This window comes from Mastigoproctus giganteus, chromosome 4 (genome assembly GCF_048544385.1).
Source record: "Mastigoproctus giganteus isolate SK-2022 chromosome 4, ASM4854438v1, whole genome shotgun sequence".
Classification (NCBI taxonomy): domain Eukaryota; kingdom Metazoa; phylum Arthropoda; class Arachnida; order Uropygi; family Thelyphonidae; genus Mastigoproctus; species Mastigoproctus giganteus.
Window position 1 is genome coordinate 224,348,969 of NC_143578.1, and position 27,915 is coordinate 224,376,883.

The 27,915-nt window shown below is 41.2% G+C and overlaps 1 protein-coding gene across 1 annotated transcript in view; it reads left to right on the plus strand.

Moving 5' to 3' along the window:
• The window catches only part of LOC150087437 (ATPase family AAA domain-containing protein 2-like), a 450,193-nt gene that overhangs the window by 400,285 nt on the left and 21,993 nt on the right, over positions 1-27,915 (plus strand). Inside the window, exon 23 of the mRNA XM_090372484.1 lies at positions 471-561. Coding sequence (XP_090228610.1) covers positions 471-561 — 91 coding nt within the window. The remainder of the gene's footprint in view (positions 1-470; positions 562-27,915) is intronic.

Consider the following 27,915-nt stretch of genomic DNA (forward strand, 5'->3'; position numbering starts at 1 on the left):
TATATGAGTAAAATGTTGGAAGAAAGAACTGGACCTTGGAGAACACCATTAGTGGAGAAGTTAGAACACAGAGTTATCTACCATCACCCACAGTGAGCATTCAGAGAGAAAACAGGATACCCAAATACAAAAAACCAGTTGGCAAACCAAGCCAGAAGCTTATTTAGCTTATTTTTTGATTGTGACAAACAATCAAAACCCTTTGAAATGTCAAGACCAGCTGCTAGAGTTTCGCCAAACTTTACCACGGTATTTGTCCATAGATTTTTTAAAAATTAGTATAAGTTCTCTGGAGTGTAGATTGCCCAGAGTTCTTTCAAACCTTCTCTTAGTAATATACAAACAAACGAAAAATGTTATTTTGCCACAGAGGAACAGTATTCTCTTTCCTTCGTGCCATCCTTTCTTTGATTTTTAAAATCTTATATGTAAGGGTAGAATTTTAATATTTGATCCATTTTATGATATAGAAAGCTACTACTCTTCATGAGGTTCCTGAAGAAGTTGGCCAAGCAAGTCAGTCAGAAATTCCTAGTAATGAGAGTTTAAACAAAGAACAAGGTAAGATGTTTATTATTGTATTTTCAATTTTATTAATTACCAAATTTTGACCCTTGGTGTAGTCAAATTAATTATTTACTAGCTGAAACCAAAAGAAATTTCACAGAGGAATTGTTGCTCTTGAATTATGTTTCAACAAAAAAACACTAAAAAGATAATTGAACCCAAAGCCAATGAAATTTGTGTGGGCATCACTTTGTGCTATTTCTTTTATAAAAGTATGCCCCAAAATGCTCTTATCCTCATATAGTTCCTCCTGTGATACTCAGTTTACTGTAACTTCCCTGCTTTTATCTTGATTTTTTGTTCATAATGGGTTAAAACATTTTCTAGATATATTAGGCCAGGGCCAACTACGTGGGAGTATCAAGCCCTGGTGGCACTCATATTCAGGTCCCATTTCTGCATTAAGTGGACCAAATTGTGGTGAAGGTCAATTGTTCTGCAACAACCAGATCCTCTGCTTGCACCTTCACATTGTTAATAACTCTGGTATGTCCTCCATATGGTGTTAAATACTGCACCTAGTATACTGGAGATGACCCCATCTAGGTATGAGTCAACATAAGCAGGGTGGGGTCAAAGTGTGATATCCACATTACACAAGTCATCTACCGCCCAGTATTGCCTGGTGACACAAAGCAGGAGCATTGTCATCTTGTGCATTACCCAGTACTTTGCTTATTAGAAGCTAGTTCTGGAGACTAAACATAGGTTTAGTCTCCAGAGCTAGCCTCCAGTAATCACTATCTCTTCAGCCATATAGTATGACTAACATCTTTTAAGGTTATGATGGGAAACAATGATTAGATCCAATATTCCTTACATTTCAAGGGCACAGTGCTGGTTAGCAGGCCAGCTGCAAGGTAAAACACCAGACCGAACCTATTGGTAATTCTCTAGGAGTGCATTGGGATCAGCTAGTATATAATCTTACTACCTCTATTCTGCCAGTTGGTGGTGACTGGGATTGTCCAAGTATTACTTGTATATATGCAGAGGGCATTGTCGAGGCCATCAAGGAGATGGGTATATTCTTGCTGGGTGTACTGGTGTGCACACAACTTCTCTCAGTAATGACAAGCTAGGGCTTGCTACCTGGGAGCCTAAAATGTTGATGGAACTGATGGTGTGACATTTGTGAGTCTAGTGGACCGAATTTCGGTGAAATCTGGTTGTTTTGCAACAACTAAATCCTCTGCTTGCACTTTCACGATAGTGGGACTGTTAGTAACCCTGAGTATATCCTCCACACCATGTGCAAGTCCTGAAACACTGTACTTATTATACTGGAGGTGACTACCCATGTGTGAACCAATGTAAGAAGGGGTCAAGGTGGGGAATCCATACCACACCTTGACCACAGAGGAATGCCAACCTTCTGTGTATCCAGACAATTCTAGATGGTAGATGATGCCCATTGGCCAGTGCAATACCACCACTTTGCTTATTGGAAGCCTGAAGTGGTGAAACCCATGTTTAGTCTCCAGATCAAAGCTCTGGCAACCCTATCTCTTCCATCATGCAGTATGATCAGTGTCTTTCAAAGTCACGATGAGAATCATGGCAAGATTGAACCTTCCTTACATTTTGAGGATACAGTTTTCACAGGCCAGCTCCTAGATAGTCCACCACACTGAACCCATTGGTAACTCTAAGAGGCATCCAGATCTAGTGTATAATCTCACTGCCTCTGCTCTGCTCTCAAGTTGGTGACTGGACTGAGTCCAAGTAGTAGGTATGCAGAGGGCATTGTTGGGGCAATATAATATGGCCTCAAGAATGCCTCCCCTGCAACTTTTACTTTATCTAATGAATACATCACGAATGAATACATCACGAATAGTCAAGAAACTTACTGCAAAAAGTTCTAAACCTCCCAAAATCTTCCTCATTCGTTTCTCAAATGTACATGGTCTCAGTTCCAGTCTCAATGATGTACATTTCCACCTACAATCTGCCAAATCCCACTCACCTTTTCTTACAGAATTCTAATTACTCTTAGTTGCTAATGCGCCAATAAAACCCAACCAACTAACCTAATTACTCGCTCTACAATTCCTTTTGCTTTAAATATGGTACTTGTGCTTATGTGCAGAAATGGAATTCTGAAGGATATGAAGCATGGTTTTTAAAGGGAAAATCATGTTTAACAAATCTGGTTAGCTATTTTGACAAACTAAGAAACTTACTGCAAAAAGTTCTAAACATCCCAAAATCTTCCTCATTCATTTCCCAAATATACATGGTCTCAGTTCCAATTTCAATGACGTACATTTCCACAGACAATCTGCCAAGTCCCACTCACCTTTTCTGACAGAATCCTAATTGCTCACTCTACAATTCCTTTTGCTTTAAATATGGTACTTATGCTTAAGTGTGTGCTATCTGACTTTCCCTGTCAAAAACTTGCTAATTTGGAATCTCTTGTTATTAATCTTAAAATCTCTCTATCCCATTCTATCAAATTCATCTGTTACCTCTATCACCCCTTGACGTGGGCACCTGTACGTGGTGAGGGGACCTCCCAGTGACGCTGCTGGACTTCCAGACTAGCATCACTGGGATCCATCTGGAAGTCTGGAAGTCACTGGGACTTCCAGACTAGCATCACTGGGAGGTGTGTTTGCTGTGCACTGCAACCCGTGGAAATTCGGAAAGGGGGATCCTGGTGGTTGAGGGGCCCAGCTTTAATACACCACTTTGGCCCCTGCTTCGACAAGACGGGTGGTCCTGGAAGGCCCGGCTAGGATCAGTCGGCTAGTAGGCTCGCCTGCGAGGGTCAACCGTGTCAATGCTACGCCCCTACCCTCATGGTCCGAGGGACAGGATTCAGGCCGGCGGCGGTGCGGGTATGGTGTTTGGGTAGCCCTGGCGTTCCACTCCCGAGCGCATTTATTGCATGGCGGGTAGTGGGCGTCCCTTTGGGCTCCGTGGTGGGTGGGGAGCCCGGGCACTGAACTATATAAAAAACTTCATGAATCCTGATAAATTAACTTCTTCAGGGGCCCCAACCCGGTCCCTATCTGAAAACATAGATAAAGATCCAGATAGCATTATTGCTACAAAGAGGCAACGAACAGAAATATCATCAGGGCCTGTTCCAAGATTTCTAATTATACATTCCACCACTGAGAAACCGATTGGCAAAATGTCGCCCTTCTTCATAAGAAAGGGTTAGCAGGGTCACCCAAATCAGTTAAGAGGCTCCGTTCTGGAGACCTCTTAATTGAAACCAAAACTGACAGGCAGTCTGAGCAGCTACTCCGTGCAACATCAATCGGAGGAGTACCCATAACAGTGACACCACATAGAACGCTCAATTCATCGAGAGGTGTCATTTCGGAATGGGACCTTCTTGACGTAACTGAGGAGGAAATCTGCTTAGAATTGAAACCACAGGGAGTAACTGCCGTTAAGAGAATAAATGCACGTAGGGATGGGAAACTTGTTAAAACCAGGAGCATTATCCTGACTTTTAACTCGCCCAAACCTCCTGATGAGATTAAAGCTGGCTACATCAACTGCTCAGTGCGTCCATATGTTCCGAACCCTTTACGGTGTTTTAAATGCCAGAAGTATGGACATTCTCAAATGGCTTGCCGTGGAGTCCTTGCATGCGCTCGATGTGGTGCGAAGGACCACGAAACAACAGCATGTTCAGCCGCAAAACCCACCTGCATTAACTGTGAGGGAGAACATCCAGCCTATTCACGAGCATGCCAGAGGTGGAAAGAAGAAAAAGAAATTCAACGGCTGAAGGCAGAGCTAAACATATCGTACCAGGAGGCAAGGAAAGCGGTGAAACCTCTCAACATCAACAAACCTACCTACGCCCAGAAGGTAGCAGGGAGATGTTCCACCAGAACTCAGACGGACATGACCATTCCTCCGAAAGAATCATTCACTCCCATCGCACGCTATCTCTTAAGTCCTCAAAAACCTGCACAGAAAGACCAATCAGCTGCCACTCCTATATCGGTACCTCCTAATGCTCCACAAGTAACAAAAGTAATTACGAAAGAAAAGAATAAGAAAGGTGAAGTACCCCCTAGTACCCAAGAAAAGATGGATGTCGAGCAGAAGGAAGTACCCGAAGATTCAGTTTTGGAGCTCTTTGCGGAGGAGGAAATGGACACTGGTCAGCGTTCGTACTTCCCCAGGAAGGATAAAGCCAAAACTGAAAAAGGTAAGCCCTCAGCACCTCGGAAGCCGCCTGATGGACCCACCAAGCCAAAATAATGGCTAAATTCCTACAGTGGAACTGGATTCCACCGAAACAATGATGACATCAAGGCCCTTCTGCAAAAGCATGAGCCAGTCTGCTTTTGCTTACATTTGCCTTCAGAGACATACTTGAAGGCAAATGAAAACCCTTCGCTTCGGAACACTACTATCATTCGGAAGGACAGAATTGGGGATGGACCTGCTCATGGGGGTGTTGCTATAATTCTAGGCAACCATACCCCATATCAAACTATTGCGCTCACAACTAATATAGAAGCGGTAGCGGTTCGCCTTACGGTAGGGTTCTTAATAACAGTCTGCTCAGTTTATTTGCCACCCGAGGCGGATATCTCCCAGAGAGACCTTGATGATCTCATTGTGCAGCTGCCTACTCCTGGGCGATTTCAATGGACATAACACCCTGTGGGGTAGTGCAAACATTAATGAAGGGGACGTGTCATAGAGCATATGCTCAGTGACAATGACCTATCCCTTCTAAATGTGGGAACTAACACCTTTTTTTCACATGCCTACCCGTACGTTCTCTGCTATTGACCTCTCTATATGCTCCCCATCTCTCCTTCCTTCAATCACTTGGGAGGTAGAGGAGAATCTTTATGGAAGTGATCACTTCCCTGTGATAATCAGCCTACTTAAAGTGACGCCACGTTCACCTTTTTGGTTACCACGATGGAAGATTGATCAGGCTGACTGGAACACCTTTCAACACCTGGTAGACTTTAACATCAGTACAGTCAGTCGGGAGCCTATCAATGACGCAGTGGCGTACATCACAGAAAGCATTTTCCATGCAGCTGCAGCTACAATTCCGAAAACATCTACCCGGTTTCCGCCATTTCCAAAACCTTGGTGGAATACTGAATGCACAGCAGCAAAAAAGGCACAAAATAAAGCTTGGGGGATATTCCGACGATATCCTACCACAGCCAATCTCTTAGCCTTCAAACGTGCACGCGCAAAAGCGCGATATATTCGTCGGCAGAGCCAAAAGGAATCGTGGGTCTGCTTTACATCCACCATTACCTAGTCAACCAGCAGTAAAGCTATATGGAACAAAATCCGGAAAATGAAGGGTAAATATACATCGCACCCTTCATCGGTCCTGGAGTATAATGGATGCATTATTGCAGACCCAACTGCAATAGCCAATGTACTTGGGGAGACCTTCTCTTCTATCTCATCAACATCTGCTTACTCCCCAGAATTTCTGGTCTGGAAAGAGAAATTTGAAAAGCAGCCAATTAACTTTAAATCTAAAAGGTTACATCCCTATAACGGGCCTTTTACCACGGAAGATTTAGAAACAGCTCTAACTCTTACCAAGGCAAGTGCTGCTGGACCAGATCTTATCCATTATGATATGATCAAACATCTGTCTGCAAAATCCATAAACCAACTGCTTTTTCTATATAACAGAATATTTCAAGAAGAGCAGTTTCCGGATTCCTGGCATAAGGCAATCGTGCTTGCCTTTCCTAAGCCAGGAAAAGATCCTAAAATCCCAACGAAGTACCGTCCTATTGCTCTGACTAGCTGTCTGTGCAAAATTCAGGGTCGAAACTTCCATTCGAGATGCCCTTTTAAAACGAGAACACCTGGTGTCAGTGTTCTTCGATATGGAAAAAGCGTATGACACAACTTGGAGATTTGAAATTTTAAAAGACCTCTACAGTATCGGCCTTAGAGGTAATCTCCCCAATTTTATTAAAAACTTTTTCTGTCACCATTCTTTCCAAGTCCATGTAGGGTCTACTCTCTCTCGCTCTTTTAGACAAGAGGAGGGAGTACCTCAAGGATCCGTTTTAAGTGTTACGCTTTTTGCCATTAAAGTGAATTCCATCACAGAACAACTTCCTCCAACTGTAAACTGTGCACTCTATGTTGACGATTTTAGCATATTCTGTCATTCCTGCAACATGAGGGTAATTGAGAGGCAACTGCAATGTGCCAGTGACCATTTGAACTCGTGGGCAATGAATAACGGGTTCAGGTTTTCTGCACAAAACACTGTTTGCATGCATTTTTGCAGAAAACGCAATCTTCACCCTGAACCTGAACTGAGGCTTGGACAAAATGCTATCCCAGTAGTACCTGAGACTAGATTTTTGGGGCTTATATTTGATAAAAAGCTGACCTTTCTAGAACACATCCGTCAACTACGTGCAAAGTACACGAGAGGTTTGAATATCCTATGTGCAATCTCCTCACATTCTTGGGGCGCTGACCGATGTACCCTTTTGCGTCTCTATCGTGCACTCGTGCGATCTAAGTTAGATTACGGGTGCCAGGTATACGCATCCGCTAGACTCCGCGTACTCCGATGGCTGGATCCCATCCACCATCAGGCGATCCGTACTGCCACTGGAGCATTTCGAACTTCTCCTGTCCATAGCCTCTATGTCGAAGCGAATGAGCCCTCGTTATCGCTTTGCAGGAAACAGTTGTCTCTACAGTATGCTTTGAAACTGAAATCCCTGCCAGACCATCCGACGTGGACACCTGTTTTTGAGCCACGTTGGGAAAATCTGTACAACATTCGCCAGACTGCCAATCAACCATTCGGTATTCGTATCCAAAGGCTACTCAACGATTTGAACATCACATTAGACAATGTTGCCCCATCACCAGGGCAACCTTTTCCACCCTGGCATGCTCGTGTCCCAAACTGCAACTTCTCCCTTAACAATTGGAGAAAGGACAATACTTCGTCCACCGTCTACCTGCAGCTCTTTTTAGCTGATCGCTCTGAACATGCTGACTTCTTGCCCATCTACACAGATGGCTCGAGGTCAGAAATGTCTGTCGGATCTGCAGCTGTTTTCCCAGATACCACGGTATCTGAGCAGATCTCCAACGAATGCAGTGTGTTCACTGCAGAGCTGCATGCGGTTGAGCTAGCCTTAGATCGCATACGAACCACCCACCACAAAAAATATATTATATATACCGATTCTCTGAGTTCACTGCAGGCTTTATCATCGATGAGGTTCAACCCTCATGCTGTCCTGACCCGGATGCAGCAGAAGCTGCATTTTCTTGCACAATTCAAATTTGATGTTCGTTTCTGCTGGATCCCAGGCCACATTGGGATCTCAGGAAATGATTTGGCAGACACTGCAGCCAAATCAGCAAACCTATTTAACTCTTGCCTGTTAGTCCCCTATACAGACTACAGTCCGGTAATTCGAAAGAAACTGGTATCCCAATGGCAACACTCATGGCATGGACAGATTACAAACAAGTTATATGAGATTAAGCCTGTAATTGAACATTGGCAGTCTAGTCTGCGCAGGAACCGAAAAGAGGATGTTGTTCTATCTCGACTCCGCATAGGACCTTGTCACTTGACACACTGCTATTTGCTGAGGGCAGACAATCGTCCTATGTGCAGAAATTGTGACACCATTTTAACAGTCCATCATATTTTAATTGAATGTCCATCCTTTTATAATGACCGCCGTTTATGTTTTAGCCATCTGTCTGAACCTTATACACTCAGACAGGTTTTATCGGACAATGACAACGTGTCAGCTATTTTTAAGTTTTTACAACTTATTAATCTAAATAATTCTATCTAAAATATTTTTATCGTTTTATGCTATATGAACGTTTTATATCGTATATTATTTTACAATAATATACAAATAATTTCAATATTATAGTTTTATATTCTACATCCTTTTGACTTGGCGCATTATAGCCTTAGATGCTAATGCGCCATAAAACCCTAAAACAAACAAACAAACAAACCTCTATCATTTTTCCAACTCCACTAATCACTTGTGACCCTTTGGAACTAATATCTCTAGGCACTTCACAAAGATATTCTCTCATGTCCATTCTCAGCCTCCAGTTGTTTCGCATTAGTATTAGTAGTATTAACCATATGGTGCAAGGATGCCCTGGACTTTTGCTACACCAGCCAAAAAAATAAATAAACTAAATAAATTACAAGAATGAAAAAAAATTAAATTGTCTGCATGATTTCTCTCCTTATCCTTGCTTGGATTACTGTTTTAAATTTTCTGATCTCACTGTTTTCTCAGCTCGTGTCAGTGAAATTATTCTTGTAGAGGTGAAATCCTTTACTCCACATTCCTACCCTAAAATCTTATCCCTTAATTGAAACCAATACATATGCTAAAGCTGTACACAATAAGAATGTAGCATATCATAATTGGCTTACATCCAAATCTCCAACTTAATTTTCTGCCTACACTGAAGTGGCGAAATTGTAAAGCAGTTGTCATTCAATCCAAATATGATTTTGAACAGCCTAAAAGTAGAACACTTGCTTCTTGTCAAACTGATAGTTAATCGTTTTACCCTCTCAACAATATTGGCTGCAACTTATTTCCATCATTACTTCAATCTCTTTTAAAACATGATGGTTCTGTTGCATCCTTAACTGAGACCAATCTAACTTACTAACATCAAATTATTCTTTTAAATTTTGTATTAGCAACCTTATAAACCACCTTCTGTAGTCTTCCAACAGAAGGATGTTAGAATTCTGGATGATTTTGATACTAAGAAAGCCCCAAGTCCTTATGGCATCTCTCCACTTGTTCTCAAAACCTGTGTACCTGTTCTGGTCAACTTTTTGCACTTTCTTATTCCACTGGTGTTTTCCTTCTACTTGAAAATTTGCTCGTATTCAACCAGAGTCATATTCAGCTCATATTCAAAAAAAGAGGTGACAAATCTCTCCCTTCCAATTATCACTATTGGAGCTTCTATTCTTTCCTAGATAATGGAAAAATCCATCAACTGCCAACTCCTAAACTATCTCAAAACTTTCCACCTAATCAACAATCACGAATATGGATTCCATCAGTGTCAGTCTACTGGTAAGATATTTGCTTATGTTACTGATCTTATGGAAAAATTCAATAGAACAATTTGGGAAAACTCGACGATTGCTCTTAGTGTTTCTAAGGCTTTTGATTGTTTGGCATAAAAGTCTTCTAAACAAGCTCTCATCTTATGGCCTGTCGGCTGTTTTTTTGTAACTGATCATCCAGTTTTATCTCAATTCCCACTGCAGGAATTAGATGGAACTCCATTCTCTGACTTCCATTAATGGGATACTCCTCCCTCCCAAGTTTCAATTCTTCTTCCACTCCTTTCCTTTTATATTAATGACCTTCCACCAACTTGGAAGTATCCCTAGTTTTGCTGATGGTAGCGCACCACATTCACTTTACAGTTTGAGAAACCTTGTCCTGCACAAGAATCTCAACTTCTTGAATATCCACCATGAATGCCTCAATTCCTGATGTTCAAATAATTCTCCATTGTGGGAAGAAAACTTAGTTAACTTCAGTCCTATCTTATTCTCGAAAAAAAGAATCTACTGCTCGTATGCTTATCTTTGATGACACTCAAATTTCTAGACAAGATCCCATATGTCTATTAGAGATTATCCTGACCTCTAATGTTTTTTGGCATAAACACATCACAAATATTGCTTCATCTGAATCAAAAACTACTCACTCTGTACAAATCAGAAACTACCATACCATGGAGTATTATTCTCAACTGGGCCAAAATCTCTCATGCTTCTCGACTCCATTGCAAGTCAGGTTAATTAATGACTCATCTGTTTCAAAGTCTGTCCACTCTGTCTCATAGACGTTCAGTTTCTGCTGCTGTCTGCATTCCTTTCCTATAGATGCTTTCATGGGTGCTATTCTTCTAAATTGATATCTGTAATTCTTCCAAACCAGTTTGAACAAATACTACAAATTACCAGCATCCAGTCACTCTCCAACTGTAAACTCACAGAACCAACTTTTCTCTTCCTCATTTATCCCTTCTACTTCTGTTTTCTGGACAACTTTCCTTACTGTGTATTTCCTGAAAAGTACAATCTACAAAAATTCAAGTCTAAAGTCAGCAAGTATCATCTTTCTTCTCAGACTATATATAGTACCAAGTACTGTAGGTTTTAATGCCTCTCATGTTTGGGGTATTCATTAAAAAATAAATGAAAGTACTATTATATCGTAAAAATCACATTAAATTACATCTGCATTTATTTGCCATTTTTGTTCATATCTTCGTTACCATGTACATGTTTGTGTAGGTAACATTATAGCATAACTTTAGTTATGCTAACCTCAGCTCATGAGATTTGTCATGGATATTTTTCCCAGTGTTAATAGCAAAATCTCACTCTTGAATGTGTAAGGCATTGATGAAGCTGGTATTCAATTCAAGTCTCACTTTTAAGTCAAGTGTAGCAAATTTTTTGGCAAAATTCAAAATTTGACAGTCACATGTTCAGTTAAGATAGCTTTATTCTAGTGGGAATGTCCATAATCCTGCATATTATTCCCTATGTACAAGATCTAAAAAATTATGAATTCTTAGTATGCTGAATTTGACAACTCAAGCTCAAATCAGCATAACCAGAACTCATAGGCACCCCTCCCTTTACTTCCACTTATGACTGGAGAGAATTCAAGTAGTGGTTATGTAGACACTCTGCTGGGGACGCTCTATATTGAGAAGTGGACATACATTGCTATGTATAGCATATCTGAAAATTATCATTCCATATTCCTCCACTCGAACTCTACCTCATTTACATCACTGCACCATGAAGCATAATCAGGCTAATGGAAAAGACTTGTCTGAAAAAGACCTAAACCACCGAAAAATTTCCTGATTTGTTTCACAAATATACATGGTTTCAGCTCTGGTCTCAATGATGTTTATTTCCTTCTACATTTTCTATTATCTTCTTTAAAATAATCAATTTTCTTTTCTGATATATCTCCTTCAACCACCACTCATCTCATTTGTCCTAATTACTTGCCCAAAATTGTCAGTGTGGCTTACTGCCAAAAAGAAAGGATTTCATGGAAGCATTCCATACATCAGGAATACTTTTATTTTTAACAGAAATGTCAAGAAGCTAAACATCCTCCATCACTAAGCACAGCTTTTCCTTGTTCAAGAGTAGACATAATTCCCCAGCATTAAGATTACCACTGTATATACAGACTCAGTGACCCAAAGTCACTGTAAGGAGAACTGACACTGAACAGGAAATTGTCATCAGACAGTAACAGCAGTGGCAGAAGACAGCTATTGTTAGCCAGTGCAGTGGAACCAGAAAAGGCCTCCAAGATCTTTATAACTAGCAGCAAAATGAGAGCTTCTGCCATTGATCCTCAGAAATTTACAAGTAATACAATAATAATAGAATTGAATGCCAGCTCCTCTTCCCACATGCCTTCAATTCATTGTATGTGTGTTTCTTGTGTTAAAACAAAAGATATAGTGTCTTTAGTTTACCTTTCAAAATGATTATTATTATGTTTGTGTGAACATGACTACTTAAAATTTTATGTTGCCCCACTGTACTTCAAGTTTGACAATGACATTGTGCTGTGGACTTGGTGCATCTTGGCCTTAGTTGCCCTTGTGGCATAAAAACCAAAACCAAACCAAACATTGTGCCGTACTTAGGCTATATTGAGAATTTGATGAAACATCTTCATGGAGAAAGAGTTATAATTTGTTTGGATTCTAACTCTGAAAATACCTTGTGGTTCAGTTCAATTAGTGACGAGACAGGAGGTGTATCAGAGGAGGTTATGAATTGTTATAACCTCATAATACATAACATGCAGTCAGGACACACCACTTTCTGGACTAGTGAGTCCAACATAGATATGACACACTCGTGCACATCTGGGTCTGGTTTCATTGATAATTTGTTGGTTGAGCCTAACTGGATTACCAGTGACCATAAGGTCATTAGGTTTGAGATTAAAGACCATTGTATACCAAGGTCAGGATATATGAATGGGAAATTAAGTCGATTCTCAGTACGTATGACCAGTTGGCCTGCGTTTGATAACAAATTGAAACAACTGTGTGCATACAACTCCAGGGATGTGGGGATGGGATTGTTCAGCTGGAGCAAGATTGGTTATATGTGACCAATCTGAACTGACAATGAAGCAATGCCAAAATAAGTATGGTCCTGTCAAATAGTGGACATGGACCCGATTTAACATGGATGTGCAAAGAAACTTTCAGAGCGAGAAAGGCCTATGAATGGGGTGAATGGAGTGGCGGATCACAACACCAGTTGGTTGCAAATTGAATATCAACGGTTGAGGAAAAAACTAAACACAATCAATTGTTAAAGAGAAATACCGATCATGGAAAGAATTGGTCAAAACTTGTGGCAATAGCAACCTCTGGGGCCTGATATATAAGTTGTGTACTAACATTAGCATTAGCATTAGTAGAGGCATTTGATGCAAGAAAGCAAGCTTATGCAGCATCAGCCAAAAAAAAAAAAAAATAAAGTAAAATAAATAAATAAAAAATAACCACTTCCACTTCACCCCTCTGTTCGTTCGAAATACCTGTCCAGCTGAGCCTTAAACTTATTTAGGCTATCAACTTCCACGACAAGGGATGGAGGTCTGTTCCACCTACCAACCACCCGCTGGCTAAAGGCAAATTTCCGCACATCTATCCTCCATCTGTCTTTCCTCGATTTGAACTTATGCCCTCTCAGGTGATTATTCTGAGCAAGAGGAAGAATCCCATCAGCATTGAGCATGCTCAAACCATTCAAGGCTTTGTACACCTCTATCAGATCACCTCGCTGGTGCCTAGTCTCCAGACACTGTAATTCGCAAAACTTAAGCCTTTCTTCGTAAGAGCACCCCTTTGTTCCATTCACTAATCTTGTTGCTCTTCTCTGTACTCGTTCCAGCAGCTCTACATCCTTCTTGAAATGAGGCCTCCAGGCCTGTATACAGTACTCTAGGTGTGGCCTGACCATTGCCTTATACAATGGAATAATCACCTCCTTATCCCTGCTAGAAAAATTCCTATATATCATTGACAATACTCCATGAGCTACTCTTGCAGCCCGTCTGCACTGCTCAGAGAACTTCATATCTGCTTGCACAACCACCCCCAGGTCCCTTTCATTCTCTACCATTGTCAGTGTAGTACCACAGAGTTGATACGTTGCTCTGGGGTTGATGTTTCCCATATGTAGTACTTTACATTTGTCAATGTTAAACTTCGTTTGCCACCTCTCAGCCCATCTGCTCAACCTTTCCGGATCCTGTTGCAGCAGCATAGTGTCAGTAGTGTCCTTGACAACCCTGCCAACCTTCGTATCGTCTGCAAACTTGGACATTAAGCTTGATATACCATCATCAATATCATTTATAAATACAGAGAACAATAAAGGACCCAATACTGAACCCTGAGGGACTCCACTAATAACATTAGTCCACGATGAGCAGTGTCCATTGATTACCACTCTCTGTCTTCTCCCCCTCAACCACCCCTTTATCCATAGCAGCAATTTGCCACCAATGCCACACTGCTCCAATTTGTGCAGCAGTCTTCCATGTGCAACAGTATCAAAAGCCTTTCTAAGATCCAAGTATATAATATCAAAGTTATTCCCTGCATCCAGTTCTTTTGTGACTGCATCATAGTATCCAATCAAATTGGTCAGGCAAGACTTCCTCTTAACAAAACCATGCTGTGTCCGAACTATAACTGAAGTCTTGTCTAGATGATCCTACAGTGCTTCTTTAACCAGTGCCTCCATTAATTTTCCGGGAACAGAAGTTAAACTCACAGGTCTATAATTACTTGTGTCAGCCTTTGATCCTCCCTTGTGAATTGGGGTGACATTTGCACATCTCCAGTCCATGGGTACCTCCCCTGAGTCCAAGGAAGCTCTCATAATTATGGCTAAGGGTTTGCTTACTTCCTTTGCTGCCTCCTTTAATATAACTGGATAGATCCCATCCACCCCAGGTGCCTTTCCTGTGTTTATCTTCAACAATTTCTCCTCCACTTTACTGTCAGTTATTACAAGATTCTCTAGCTTACTGCTAGAGTTGAATACACCTCTGGCATTCCCCTCGCTGAATAACTCCTCATGTGTGAATGTCGATGCAAAATATTCATTTAGTTTGTTAGCTACCTGAGCAGGGTCATCAACAGTTGACCCATCGATATCAAGTGGACCAATCTGATTCATCCCCTTCCTTCTAGAGTTTACATAAGTAAAGAACTCTTTGCTGTTTTTCTTCACATCTCTTGCCAAGGATCTCTCGTAATCTGCCTTCGCCTGCCTAACCTCCTTTGTAACTTGGTTACAGAATAACTTGTATCTATCATAGGCTTCTGTGTCATGTGTTAATTTGTAGGTATCCCATGCATTTTTCTTCTCTGCCATATGCCTCATTAGTTCATCTGACATCCATTTAGGCCTAAACCTTGAACAATATTTCTTAGTTGGTATGTAAAGCCTAGTAGCTTGCAAGATAAGTTCTTTGAATGCTTCCTATTTTGAATTTGCTGTTGATAACATCATCAGTTGATCCCACTGTATAGAATTTAAATACTGTCTCAGTCCATCGTAGTTGCCTTTACGAAAGCAATACCCCTTCCCTTTAGCCCTAATGGTAGTTACCTCTTTGAGTAACTCCCACTTCAGAACACTGTGATCACTGCCACCTAGTGGTTCATTTATCTGCAGATTCTTAATGCATGAAGAATCACTACTGATAATCAAATCAAAAGTATTACTCCCTCTAGTTGCCTCCCGAACATGCTGATATAGAAAACAATCATCCAATAAATCCACAAAAGCCTTGCTAGTGTGTGATTGAACAGCCCCCAAATTCCAGTCAATATCTGGGAAATTAAAATCCCCCATTATAAGACTCTCTGATTTACTGGCCCACTCTATTTCCCTGTACAGTTTCTTATTATACTCATCAGAGTCATTAGGCCTATAGCACACTCCTACTCTCAATTTTGATCTCCCAATGCTTATGTCACACCAAACTGACTCGACACTGCACTGTCCAGCGATGTCAACTGGCTTCACTTCCTTGGATTTTATGTGTTTCTTAACTAATAGCATAACCCCTCCTCCCTTCCTATCCTGTCTATCCTTTCTGTAGACATTGTACTCCCCAAATTCCAGTTCTGCATTCCTTATATCTGTGTGACACCACGTCTCTGAAATCCCAACAATATCTGCCTTTGATGTTTTGAGCAATAACTCAAATTCATCAAATTTATTTACTAAACTCCTAGCACTGGTGTACACGCAAGTATACATGCACCTGCTCTTCCTCTTAGCCACCCTAACACAACCCATGTGTTTACTTGTACCCCCATGATTCCCAGCAGTCTTTGTAATATCCTGCATCTTATTTTCCAGGCTGCTGCTCATTCCAATAGAAGCAGTGCAAGAATCACTTTCTCCTCTGCCAATGGCTACTGTTAATCTATTAGTCCTTGTATCCCCCCAATCTAGCAGTTTTCCGACCCACCTAACACTGCCTCAATAGCATCAGCAAACATTCTTGCACCCTTTCTATTTAAGTGTATCCCATCCCTGTAGAAGCAGTCTCTCGTGTTAACAAGTACAGACCAGGCTGAAAAAAATTCTACCCCTTGAGCCCTGCACAATCTTTCCAGGGCCGAATTGATCGACAGGGCTCTCATCATATACTCCCTCCTATCGTGTCTGGGCAGAATTGCAGACACTTTCAAATTCAACCCTAATTCACGGCTTTTTTTCATCAGTGACCTGTACTTATTAAGTAATTCCGCCGGTCTCCTACTCTTAATATCATTAGTGCCAACGTGTACAACTATATCACCTTTTGTGCCCTTAAAGGATGATATCCACTCTACAACGTCATCAACCTTTGTCCCTGGTAGACATACCCTGGTCCTGTTCCACCTATTCTTTTTACAAAGCATGTTTCCCGCTTCCCTGACAATAGAGTCACCAACAACTACTAGTTCCTTTGGGACCAGCGCATTCTGCCTTGGGGGTTGCCGCTGTGTTGCGCGATGACCAGGTGCGAGCTCTGGCATTGGTGTGGGCAGCTGAGAGCTTGATGGGCCCCTCACTTGTAATCCTTCGAGGGCATCCACCCTGTCCTTCAAGCTCTCATATAGGCCCATAACAACTCTGAGTTGTCATCTGATTTCCTTACACTCCTTGCATTGCGCACATACAAAGACATCCCCAATGTTGAAAAATCCAGTAGAGAATGTGTTATGTTCCATTGCTACAATGGATGATCTATGCCTACATGAGAAGAGGGTGTTGCCTTTATATTAGAGCATTTAGTCGGGAATCAAAACTGGGCTGATGAAGGTGAGAATCCTTAGTATGTGGAAATGAAGACACTTAATAATGTCCATGTGGGAGTTGGGGGAGGGGCTCAATTTCACTGTGGATGAATTATTGGCAGCAATTCAGAGAATATGAAGAAACAAATGTCCCAGTTTAGACTTAATAGAGGGTGAAGTAATCAAACGTAGCTTTATTGTAATGCCATCTCATCTCAGCAGATTTAATGCAGGCACTGCTGAAACTTATCTTGAAATCTGCCATGCCAAAGAATAAGGTGGATTCATATTGTTCAATTGCCTTTTTGAGTGGAGTAGGCATGGTTTATGAATGACTGCTAGTGACAAGGATATTAGATGCAGTTCAAGAGTGATAGTGCGTTGTCAGATGGTCAGTATGGGTTTACAGACCCGGGAGAGGAATGGATGATGCCCTAGAAAGGATGACAATGACTAATAAAGTTGTGAAAAAAAGTACTGTTTGGGTCTATTTAAATTTTTCTGGCAAAAATTTTTAAATAGACCCAAAAAAAAATTTTACATCACTGATTGGAACAGTGTACTAATGATACTTCATAAAGGCCATTATATGTTGCAGATTTATTCAGTTATTAAAGATTATTTCCAAGACCTAGTTGTTATGGTCAAATCAAGTAGTGAGACTGTTAGTATTAGCAATGGCCATATGATGCAAGGAAGCCTATGGCTTATGCTGCACCAGCCAAAAATATAAATTTAAAAAAATTAAAAAATAATAAAATAAAATAAATCCTGTTACCAGGAGAGTGGTTTGGGAATGTCCACATGAGTGGCCCAAAGACATCTGTCTTTGGGCCATTCATGTAGAATTTAATATTAAATAATTGGCTACTCTGGACATACCCAATTACATGGATGATAGCATACACAGACGACCTGGCCATATTTGTAGAGGGAAACTCACAATTGGAACTAGAAGAACATTCAAACTTTGTGTGTTATCAGAACTGCATGGTTGGTGTCTTCATAGGTTGATAGTATCAACTACCAAAAGCAATTCCATTCTCTCGAATGGACATCTTTCCATCACGACAAACTCAGTCGCAAGGATAGGGGGCATAAGCCTACAGTAAGAATAACCAGAATGAAGTGGGGAGTCAAAGACAGTCGCAGAAGAGCACCACGGCTATTCTGTGACTGTCTTGTTACAAATTGTTGGTTATGATGCTCATGTTTGAATAGACTGTGCATTGCAAAGGGAAAATGTGCACAAGATGCTTGTAATTCAGAGAGCAATGCTATTAAGGCTCAGGGGAACAGGTATCCTGTGTGTTATCAGACACTCAGCCTAAAACACTGATGGATCCAATATCTCTCTATTACAGAAGATTTAGGAGAAGTCCGGTTGGCCTGCCTCCCTAAAATCCCCTCATGCACACCTTCTCGATGGTAAGCCCTGTTACGTCACTTAGGTGGCAACGAACGTGTAGAGTGGTTCTCTTCAAGACGCCTGGTCAGCGTGAAGAGGAAAAGACCAAACCCTCCAGCAATGAGAGCACAACAATACAAATGGCCCTCAGTCCCCAGCAGCTTTCACTCTCCCTCTTACGGCAGCGAGAGGATCAGAGTGGAAGCAGAGGGTGCTAAGAATCTCTGGGTACGACCAGGCTGCCATGCACGGAAATTGAACTTGGACTGTTATAACGTACGATCACTCATCGGTGAAGACAGGATATTAGAGCTGGAAAAGGAATTAGAAAATGTGAATTGGAATATCATCGGTTTGGCTGAAACAAGAAGAAGAAATGAATCACTTATAAGTTTATCAAGTGGAAATCTGCTGTACACCAATGGAAACAGTGAAAGGAGTGAAGGTGGAGTTGGGTTTCTGGTCCATAAAGATTTTAAAAACAACATTTTGGAATTCAAAAGTACATCACCAAGGGTGTCAAGACTAATATTCAAGATTTCTAAGAGGTACAAGCTAAAGATTATAATGATTTATGCACCAACATCAAGCCATGATGATGAAGAGGTTGAAGAAATGTACACTGAAATTGAGAGTCTTCTAGATGAACAGAAAACCCACTACACTATTATTATGGGGGACTTCAATGCTAAGGTTGGAAAAAGGCAAAACAGCGTAGAAAGAGGAACTATAGGAAATTTTGGAATTGGTGAAAGAAATAAAAGAGGTGAAAGACTTGTGGAATTTGCAGAATCTCAAGGACTGTCAGTAATGAACACTTTTTTCAAGAAAAGGGTGAACAGAAAGTGGATGTGGAAGAGTCCAAATGGATTAACAACTAATGAAATCGACTTCATCCTCACTAACAGAAGATATATTGTGAATGATGTTACCATCCTGAATAAGGTAAATGTTGGAAGTGATCACAGAATGGTAAGATGTACACTTGATATAGATGTAGGAAAGGAAAGGAAAAAACTGACTCGAGTAAATAATACAAAGGTCTTTGAAATAACAGAGGAGGAGAAAAAGCAGTATGTACTGGAACTTAAGAACAAGTTTGAGCTTCTGCAGACTGCTCAGGACCAAGATATCGACGAGGAATATTACAACTTTCTGAAAGTGATAAAGCCCAAGAAACCTATAGGGAAACAGAAATCCAAAGAAGAAAAAATTAGTCAAGAAACACTTGTCATGATGAACCAAAGACGACAAATGAAGAGCAAGAAAAACACTGACAGGGAGAAAATTGAGTATACTGAATTATGCAAAGCCATTAGAAAGAGACTCAGAGAGGACATAAGAAGATTTAACACAAGAAAAGTAGAACAAGCATTAAGGGAAAACAAAGGATTTAAATCAGCAGCCATGAGCAGTAATACAGAAAGACAAATGATACTGAAACTGAAGAATAGCGATGGTGTACTTATAAACAGCAGAGAAGGCATAATTCAAATAGCAGAAGACTACTATAGAGAATTATACAAGGAGCGAGGGAATGATACCAGCAGTGGGGAACATGGATTGCAAAGTAGCAACACATACGACATACCCGATATTCTTCCTGATGAGGTAGAACATGCATTGAAGAAAATGAAGAATCGGAAAGCCCCGGGGGAAGATGAAGTTACTGTAGAGTTGTTAAAATTGGGAGGAAGAGACATAACACAAAAACTGGCAAGGCTCTTCACAAAGTGCATTAGAAAAGGTGTGATGCCTAAGCAGTGGAATAATGCAATCATAGTTTTGCTGCATAAGAAAGGAGATAAATCAGAAATTGGAAATTATAGACCAATTAGCTTGTTATCCCATATCTACAAGTTGTTCACAAGGGTGTCATTACTAACAGATTAGAAAGAATACTTGATGAGAATCAACCGAAAGAGCAAGCTGGCTTTAGGACAGGATTCTCAACTATGGATCACCTTCACGTAATATCACAGCTAATGGAGAAAGCAAATGAATATAAAACACCATTATGACTGGGCATTTGTGGATTATGAAAAGGCATTTGACTCCATGCAGCATAAGGCAATGTTTCGGGCACTGGAAAGACAAGGCATAGATACTCCATATATTATGATTTTGAAGAAAATATATGAGAGTGCTACATCCTTCATTAGACTAGACAAAGACAGTAGCAAATTTAAAATCGAGAAAGGAGTTCGACAAGGAGACACAATATCTCCGAAGCTGTTTACTGCTGCCCTTGAGGAAGCTTTCAGAAGATTAGACTGGTCGCAGAAAGGAGTCAATGTGAACGGAGAGTACCTAAACCATTTACGATTTGCAGATGACATTGTGGTCATAAGCCATGATCCCAAAGAATTAGAGGAAAATCTTAATCAGTTATGCACAGTTAGTAAGAATTTTTGGACTAAAGATGAATATGGCTAAAACAAAAGTAATGATGAACAAGTATGCCACGGAAAGGGAAATAATGATTGAAGGAGCAGTAATTGAAAAGGTGGAGTCATATACTTATCTGGGACAAGTTATTAGCTATAATAATGATAAATAGCTGGAAGTTAAGAGAAGAATAAATTTTGGATGGATAGCATTCAGGAAATATAGTCACATACTGAAGAGCAATATCCCAGTTTGTCTGAAACGTAAAATAATGAACCAATGTATACTCCCCACCATGACTTATGGAAGTGAAACTTGGGCACTCACCAAAAGAATGGAAGAAAGCTAAGAACTACACAGCGAAGAATGGAACGAATTATATTGGGAATCAGACTGTTAGATAAGAAGAGAAACACATGGATTAGGCAGCAAACTCAAGTAAAGGACATTCTTATCAAAACTAAAGAACTAAAATGGTCTTGGGCAGGACACATAGCTCGAAGACATGATGACAGATGGACTAAGAAAATAACAGAATGGTACCCAAGAGAAGCTAGAAGAAAACCTGGAAGACAAAGGCGGAGATGGATAGATGAAATTCATGAGTTTTTGAGTAGTAAATGGATGGCCAGTGCTCAAAACAGAAGGAACTGGAAAGTTGCTGGAGAGGCCTTCATCCTGCAGTGGATTGAAAATGGCTGATGATGATGATGATGATGGCGTGCCAGTTGGTGTCAAATGATGCGCTGCAAGTATTAAAGGGAAGAATACCTCTTGATTTTGGTCTACTTTTTAGATCAGTATGCTTTTACTATCAGAAAGGAAGCATATATAAGAGAATGCCCATTGCAGTGCAATGTGGGCGTGGCTACAAGGAGGAAAAGTGGATTATGGGTTTGCCTGGCACGGTTCTGGCAAGAATAGTGGGATAACAGCATTAAAGGACTGATGACAAAAAAATTTCCATATGTCTATAAGGCTAGGAGAGGTATGCCTGCCTGGTTTGATCCAAATTTGCAATCTACATACTTTATTACTGGACTTTGCTGTTTTTTTTGCTGAAGTAAATGCCTTGGGGGGGATGTCATCGAGTGCACAGTGTGTGTTTGTGGGACACAAGAGGACTGGGAACTCACCTTGTTTAATTGCCACGAGTATCAAGACATGAGAGAAGAGTTACTAGGTAATGTGCCTCATCTTCAGTCGTTGACACCAGGATGTAAGGCATGTCTCATTGCAATAAAGGAAACCTTTTTGGCATTCCAATCTTTTGCCTTAAAGGTTTTATGAAGAAGATTTGCACTCCTGCAGTTGGAGCAGACTCAAGATGATAGATGATTAGGTTAGAGAAATATGCTGACATCAGTTCTTAAATTACGTTAAGAACTATGTTATTATTATTATTATTATTAGCTATATGGTGCAAGGAAGCGTGAGGTTTATGCTGCACCAGCCAAAAAAAAAATTCCTGAGTTACCCTAAGAGAGAGAGAGAGAGAAGTAGAAGGGAATCACCAAGAAAGAGAAGAATGATGATATCCAGCTCAGGACCCTGGGTGTGCCAAGCCCACTCACCAGATGTGAGCCCCTGGGGTTAGAGGTCAATGGTGGAATATGTGTAGGTTGGCCTCTAGCTGTCAGAATGGAAGTCTTTTAACTAATTGGGGTGGGGTAGGCATAGGATGCACAGTACCATTCTGCTTAATGGTGAGTTGCTTACCCTTAAATAACATCATTCCTGATATCTAGTAGGAGGGGGAGGAAAAGTATCACTCTATAAGCATCTTGAGTGCTGGGTTGTTATCGTCTGAACTAGGCAGCTCTTTGTGCTATTCATCTCAGCATCTCCTTGCAGTGCCCGATACAGTTCTTGCTATGACTAGGCAGCTTCTTGTGCTGTTCAGTTCTGTACTGCCGAAATGTGTGGATGGACCAGTTCTTATCTTTGTGAGAGTGAGCCGAATGCACTTCGGACATTGTTCCATACTTTTGAATGGTTGTAGCATATTTTCTGTATAATAGTATAAATTGTAATGAATATTGTATACATGATATGTAATTTATGGCGGGATGCCAGAATTTGTCAGATAATGTCTGGTGCAATAAATAAAAATAAATAAATGGTTTTTATTAACAAACATGGGTTATCGTGCTATGAAGGTTATGCTATTCGTTAAGAAACACATAAAATCCAAAGAATTACAGCAAGTCGACATGGCTGGAGAGTGCAGTGTCGAGTCAATTTGGTGTGACATAAGCACTGGGAAAGCAAAATTGACAGTAGGAGTGTGTATAGGCCTAATGACTCTGATGAGTATAATAAACAACTGTATGGAAAAATATAGTGGGCCAGTAAATCAGAGTGTCTTATAATGGGGGATTTTAATTTCTCAGATATTGACTGGAATTTGTGGGTTAGTCACTCACACACTAGCAAAGCTTTTGTGGATTTATTGGATGATTGTTTTCTACAGCAGCATGTTCGGGCGGCAACTAGGGGGAGTAATACTCTTTATCTGATTATCGGTAGTGATTCTTCATGCATCAAGAATCTGCAGATAAAGGAACCACTAGGTGGCAGTGATCACAGGGTGCTGAAGTGGGATTTACTCAAAGAGGTAACTACCACCAGGGGTAAAGGGAAGGGTTTTTGCTTTCGTAAAGGTAATTACGGTGGTCTGAGACAGTATTTAAATTCTATATGGTGGGACCAACTGATGATGCTACCAACAGCAAATTCAAAATGGGAAGCATTCAAAGAATTAATCTTGGAATCTACTAGGCTTTTCATACCAACTAAGAAATATTGTTCCTGATTTAGGCCTAAATGGATGTCAGATGAACTAATGAGACATGTGGCAGAGAAGAAAAATGCATGGGATACATACAAATTAACAGGTGACACGGAAGCCTATGATAGATATAAATAAGCTGATCTTAATCAAGTCACAAAGGAGGTTAGGCAGGCAAAGGCAGATTAAGAGAAATCTTTGGCAAAAAATGCAAAGAGAAACAGCAAAGAGTTATGTAAACTCTGGAAGGAAGGGGATGAATCAGATTGGTCCACTTGATATCGATGGTTCAATTGTTGATGATCCTGCTCAGGTAGCTAACAAACTAAATGAGTATTTTGAATCTTGAATCTACATTCACACATGAGGAGGTATTCAGGGAGGGGAATGCCAGAAGAGGTTAATTAAACTCTGGCAATGAGCTAGATGATTTTGTAATAACAGAGTAAAGTGGAAGAGAAACTGTTGTAGATAAACACAAGAAAGGCACTTGGGGTGGATGGGAGCTATCCAGTTATATTAGAGTCAGCAAAGGAAGTAAGCAAACCCTTAGCCATAATTATGAGAGCTTCCTTGGACTCAGGGGAGGTACCCATAGACTGGAGATGTGCAAATGTGATCCCAATTCACAAAGGAGGATCAAAGGGTGACACAAATAATTACAGACCTGTTAGTTTAAATTCTGTTCCAGGGAAATTAATGGAGTCACTGATTAAAGAAGCACTGCACATCATCTAGACAAGTCTTCAATTATAGCTCAGAGACTGCATGGGTTTGTTAAGGAGAAGTCTTGTCTGACCAATTTGATTAGATACTATGATGTGGTCACAAAGGAACTGGATGCTAAGAATAATTTGGATCTTGGAAAGACTTTGAAGGCAGAGAGTGGTAATCAATGGACACTGTTCTTCGTGGACTAATGTTATTAGTGGAGTCCTCCAGGGTTCAGTGTTGGGTCCATTGTTGTTTACTGTATTTATTAATTATATTGAAGATGGTATATCAGGCTTAATGTCCAAGTTTGCAGATGATACGAAGGTTGGCAGGGTTGTTAATGACAGTATGCTGTGGCAACAGGTTCTAGAAAAGTTGAGCAGATGGGAAGCAGTAACACCGGAGTAATGTATCAACTGTGTGATACTACACTGACAAAGTGCAAAAGTTTAGTTTTCTCATGGCACCAGCAGTCTCCCCCCCCATCTCCGCATTGTGTACTGTGTATCACAGAACTCTGTGAAGGCCAGAGATTTAAAAAGTGTGTGGGGAGTGGACAGATGTGTAGTGTTGTGTACCGTTGTTCTTCTGACCATTTAGCCATTGGTCCCTTGTTGGGACCCACCGTTACTGCACTTGGCCCTAGTAGTCAGGTCAGGTCAGGTACACAGTAGATTTTTTGTACTGTGGCAGGCCCTGCCACCTAGTTTCCGAAGATTTCAGTGGCAAGAGCCTGTGAAAAAAATAAATAATAAATAAATAAAAAGGGGGTTAACGCTAGAATATAAAAGGCGAAGAGAGGTTTATGTAAGCATGGTTTAAATTTGGATGTTATTAATTGATAAGTTGTGTGGGGTGTACACTGAGTTAGACAGGCAGGGGGGGGACTGAAGGCTCGGAGGAAAGATAGAGGTATGGGGACGATCGAGAAGGCGAACCCAGAAATTCAGTGAGGCAGGCCTATGCCTCACCAGGCGGAAGAACGGAGTGGCAGGGGGGAGGAGACAGGAACCAATCGCCAACCCCCAGCCGGGGAGGGGAATAAAAAAAAACTGTCTAGAGTGCTAGGTTTTATTGCCAGTGTGGCTTGTGGCAGAAAAGTTGCTGGTGTCTCCAGTGTCTGTGTTTGGAGTCTTGAGTTGGATCAGGTACCGGTTGATCTTGCCTGCAGATTTAGTTGCAGATATCTGCCCAATGGAACTTGAATGAAGGGAGTGAATTTCAGTTCAATTGAGCTTCGATGAGGTTGGCTGTTGATGCTACTGGAGAGGGTGTCCAGAATCTGTCTCAAGTTATTGGTCTTGGTGGTTTAGGTTCCTTAATGTTCTTCATCTGTTGAAGACATCCTGTGCAAAAGTGGTGAAGTATTTATAATTGTCATGGGTATGAATTAGTATATGTTCTTGGTCCTTTGGCAAATTAATAATCTTTCTGATCAGAATAGATCTCAAGTCTTTGTAATCAGGACAGTCATACATTATATGGTGCCAGTGCTACAGTGGCAGGGTGAATCATCTGTGATGCCGAGAGACATTAATTTTTCTTGTGTCGACCCATGGCCTATGAGGAGGTACGTTATGTACAGGCCAGGGAAAAACCAGCTTTGGGCTTTTGGGAAGCATGAACGTTACTTCAGGGTTGAATTTCTTTGTAATTGCTCCCTTAGTGGATGTCGTCCATCTGTCCTGCCAGGCCTGCTGCAGGTGTGCAAGAAGGCACCTTTTCTTTGTCTTGCAATTGATTGCTGGGTTGGTGGTGAATCCAATGGTGGTATTGGAGATTCCTTTGGACAACATGCCGCATCATGATACAACATGCCACATCTAATTATTTCAAGGTCTAGAGGGAGGACTTGGAGAGCAGGAGTGCTTGCCATGCAGCGGGATCTGGTGATGGTAAGTAGTATTGCTCTTTGAATGGTGGCTAATTTCTTCTGATTTGTGACAATAGTTGCCTGGTGATACCAGATCCCTTCAGCGTACGAGATGGCTGGAATAAAGACTGCTTTGTAAAACGGAGCTAGGGTACGTTGGTTTAGACCCTGGTCCCTGCGGGTGACCCTTGCCACCAATGCTGTGTAATTTCTTATCTTCTTTTGGATATACTGTAAGTGTGGGAGGAAGGATAGTTTTGAGTCCAGGATTACACCAAGGTGCTTAAGCTGGGTGCGGTGTTTGATGGTTGTGCCATTGGTCTTAATCTGCAGTGATCTGGTTGAGCTTAGGTTCCCTTTCAGGAGGATGCTAGAGGTTTTCTCAGCCGAGATTCTCAGGTTGTGCTGAGTAGCCCACTCCTGGAGGAGCCAGAGTGCTCGGTTAGCAGAAATTTCAAGCTGGGCTCTTGAGATGGCAGGCACAGAAAGGATCAAATCAAGACCTTGGGACTTAACATACCCAAGATCTTGATTTAGTAACTCATCCAGGACCATGTTCCAGAAAGTTGGTGCTAGGACCGAGCCCTGTGGATCTTTCTGATCACCCTGGAGTAGGGAGTCTCTACACTGACATATCTGTCACATAGATAGCTTTTAATGCAGGAGTAGAGATTTTGAGGAATCTGTGCTTGTCCAAGCCTGCCAAGGATACTCGGCCACCAGAGTGAGTCAAACGCCCTGGCGAAGTCGACTGCAATTACAAGGAAGTATTTTTCAGGTGTGGATTGAGCAGATGTTATCAGGTTATTTAGTGCATCCACTGTCGAGCACCCCTGATGGAATCCATACTGGTTGTCAGCCTATGGGTTTGTGTTTGTATAATACCTGTGAATTCTGAAGAAATGTCTCTCTCAAAGAGTTTGCTGAGAACAGTTAGGAGGGCGATTGGTCTGTATGATGTTGGCTGTTGTGGCGGTTTATTCGGATTCTTGAGAAGAAGTCGAAGATTAGCTGTCTTCCAATCAAGTGGAAAAGGATACTTTTGCCAGACAGTGGTTGAAAAGATTCAGCAGTAAGTATGGCTTGTAGTCTGCTACTCTTCTGACAGTCTTGGGCTCCAGAAGGTCAGGACCTGGACATTTCCTGTCCTTGAGTTTCAATACTGCTCGATAAAGTTCCTTCAGGGTGAAGGGCTCTTCAGTTTCCTGCATGGTGTAGCACTCATTGGAGGCACACAGTTGGGTTTGTATTAGTGTGAGGTCAGAGATTGGTGGCTGGAAAATGGTATTCAATATATTATTAATTGACTGCTCCCAGGCAGTGGTTATTGTGCCTTATGGTGTGAGGGGTGGTTGTCAGAACCTCTGTCCTCGGAAGTTTATTTTTGGTAATTTTATATACAACCCCCCCCCCCCCCAAGAGTCTGTATTCCCAGTCGATGCCACCAGATGCTCCCAAGATGTCTTTTTCCTTTGGCGGATTAGAGCCGTATAGGTGTTCCTGGCTATTCTATATTGTTGTGTCAAGACCTCCACCTCTGGCTGCGGCGATGATCTCCTTGCTCTTTGGAAAGCTTTCCTTTTACTGTTTACCTCTCTGTGTAGGCGCTGCATGGGAACTAGCAGGGAACAGCGCTGGGTAGCAGATTTTTTTGTTTAAAGGTTGTGGTACAGGCGTTTGTAATGACCCTGGTAACAGTTCTCTAGTGCACTTCTGGATCCAGCAAGTTACAGTTTCCCCACTGGGAATTGCATAACAGAGATGTCCAAA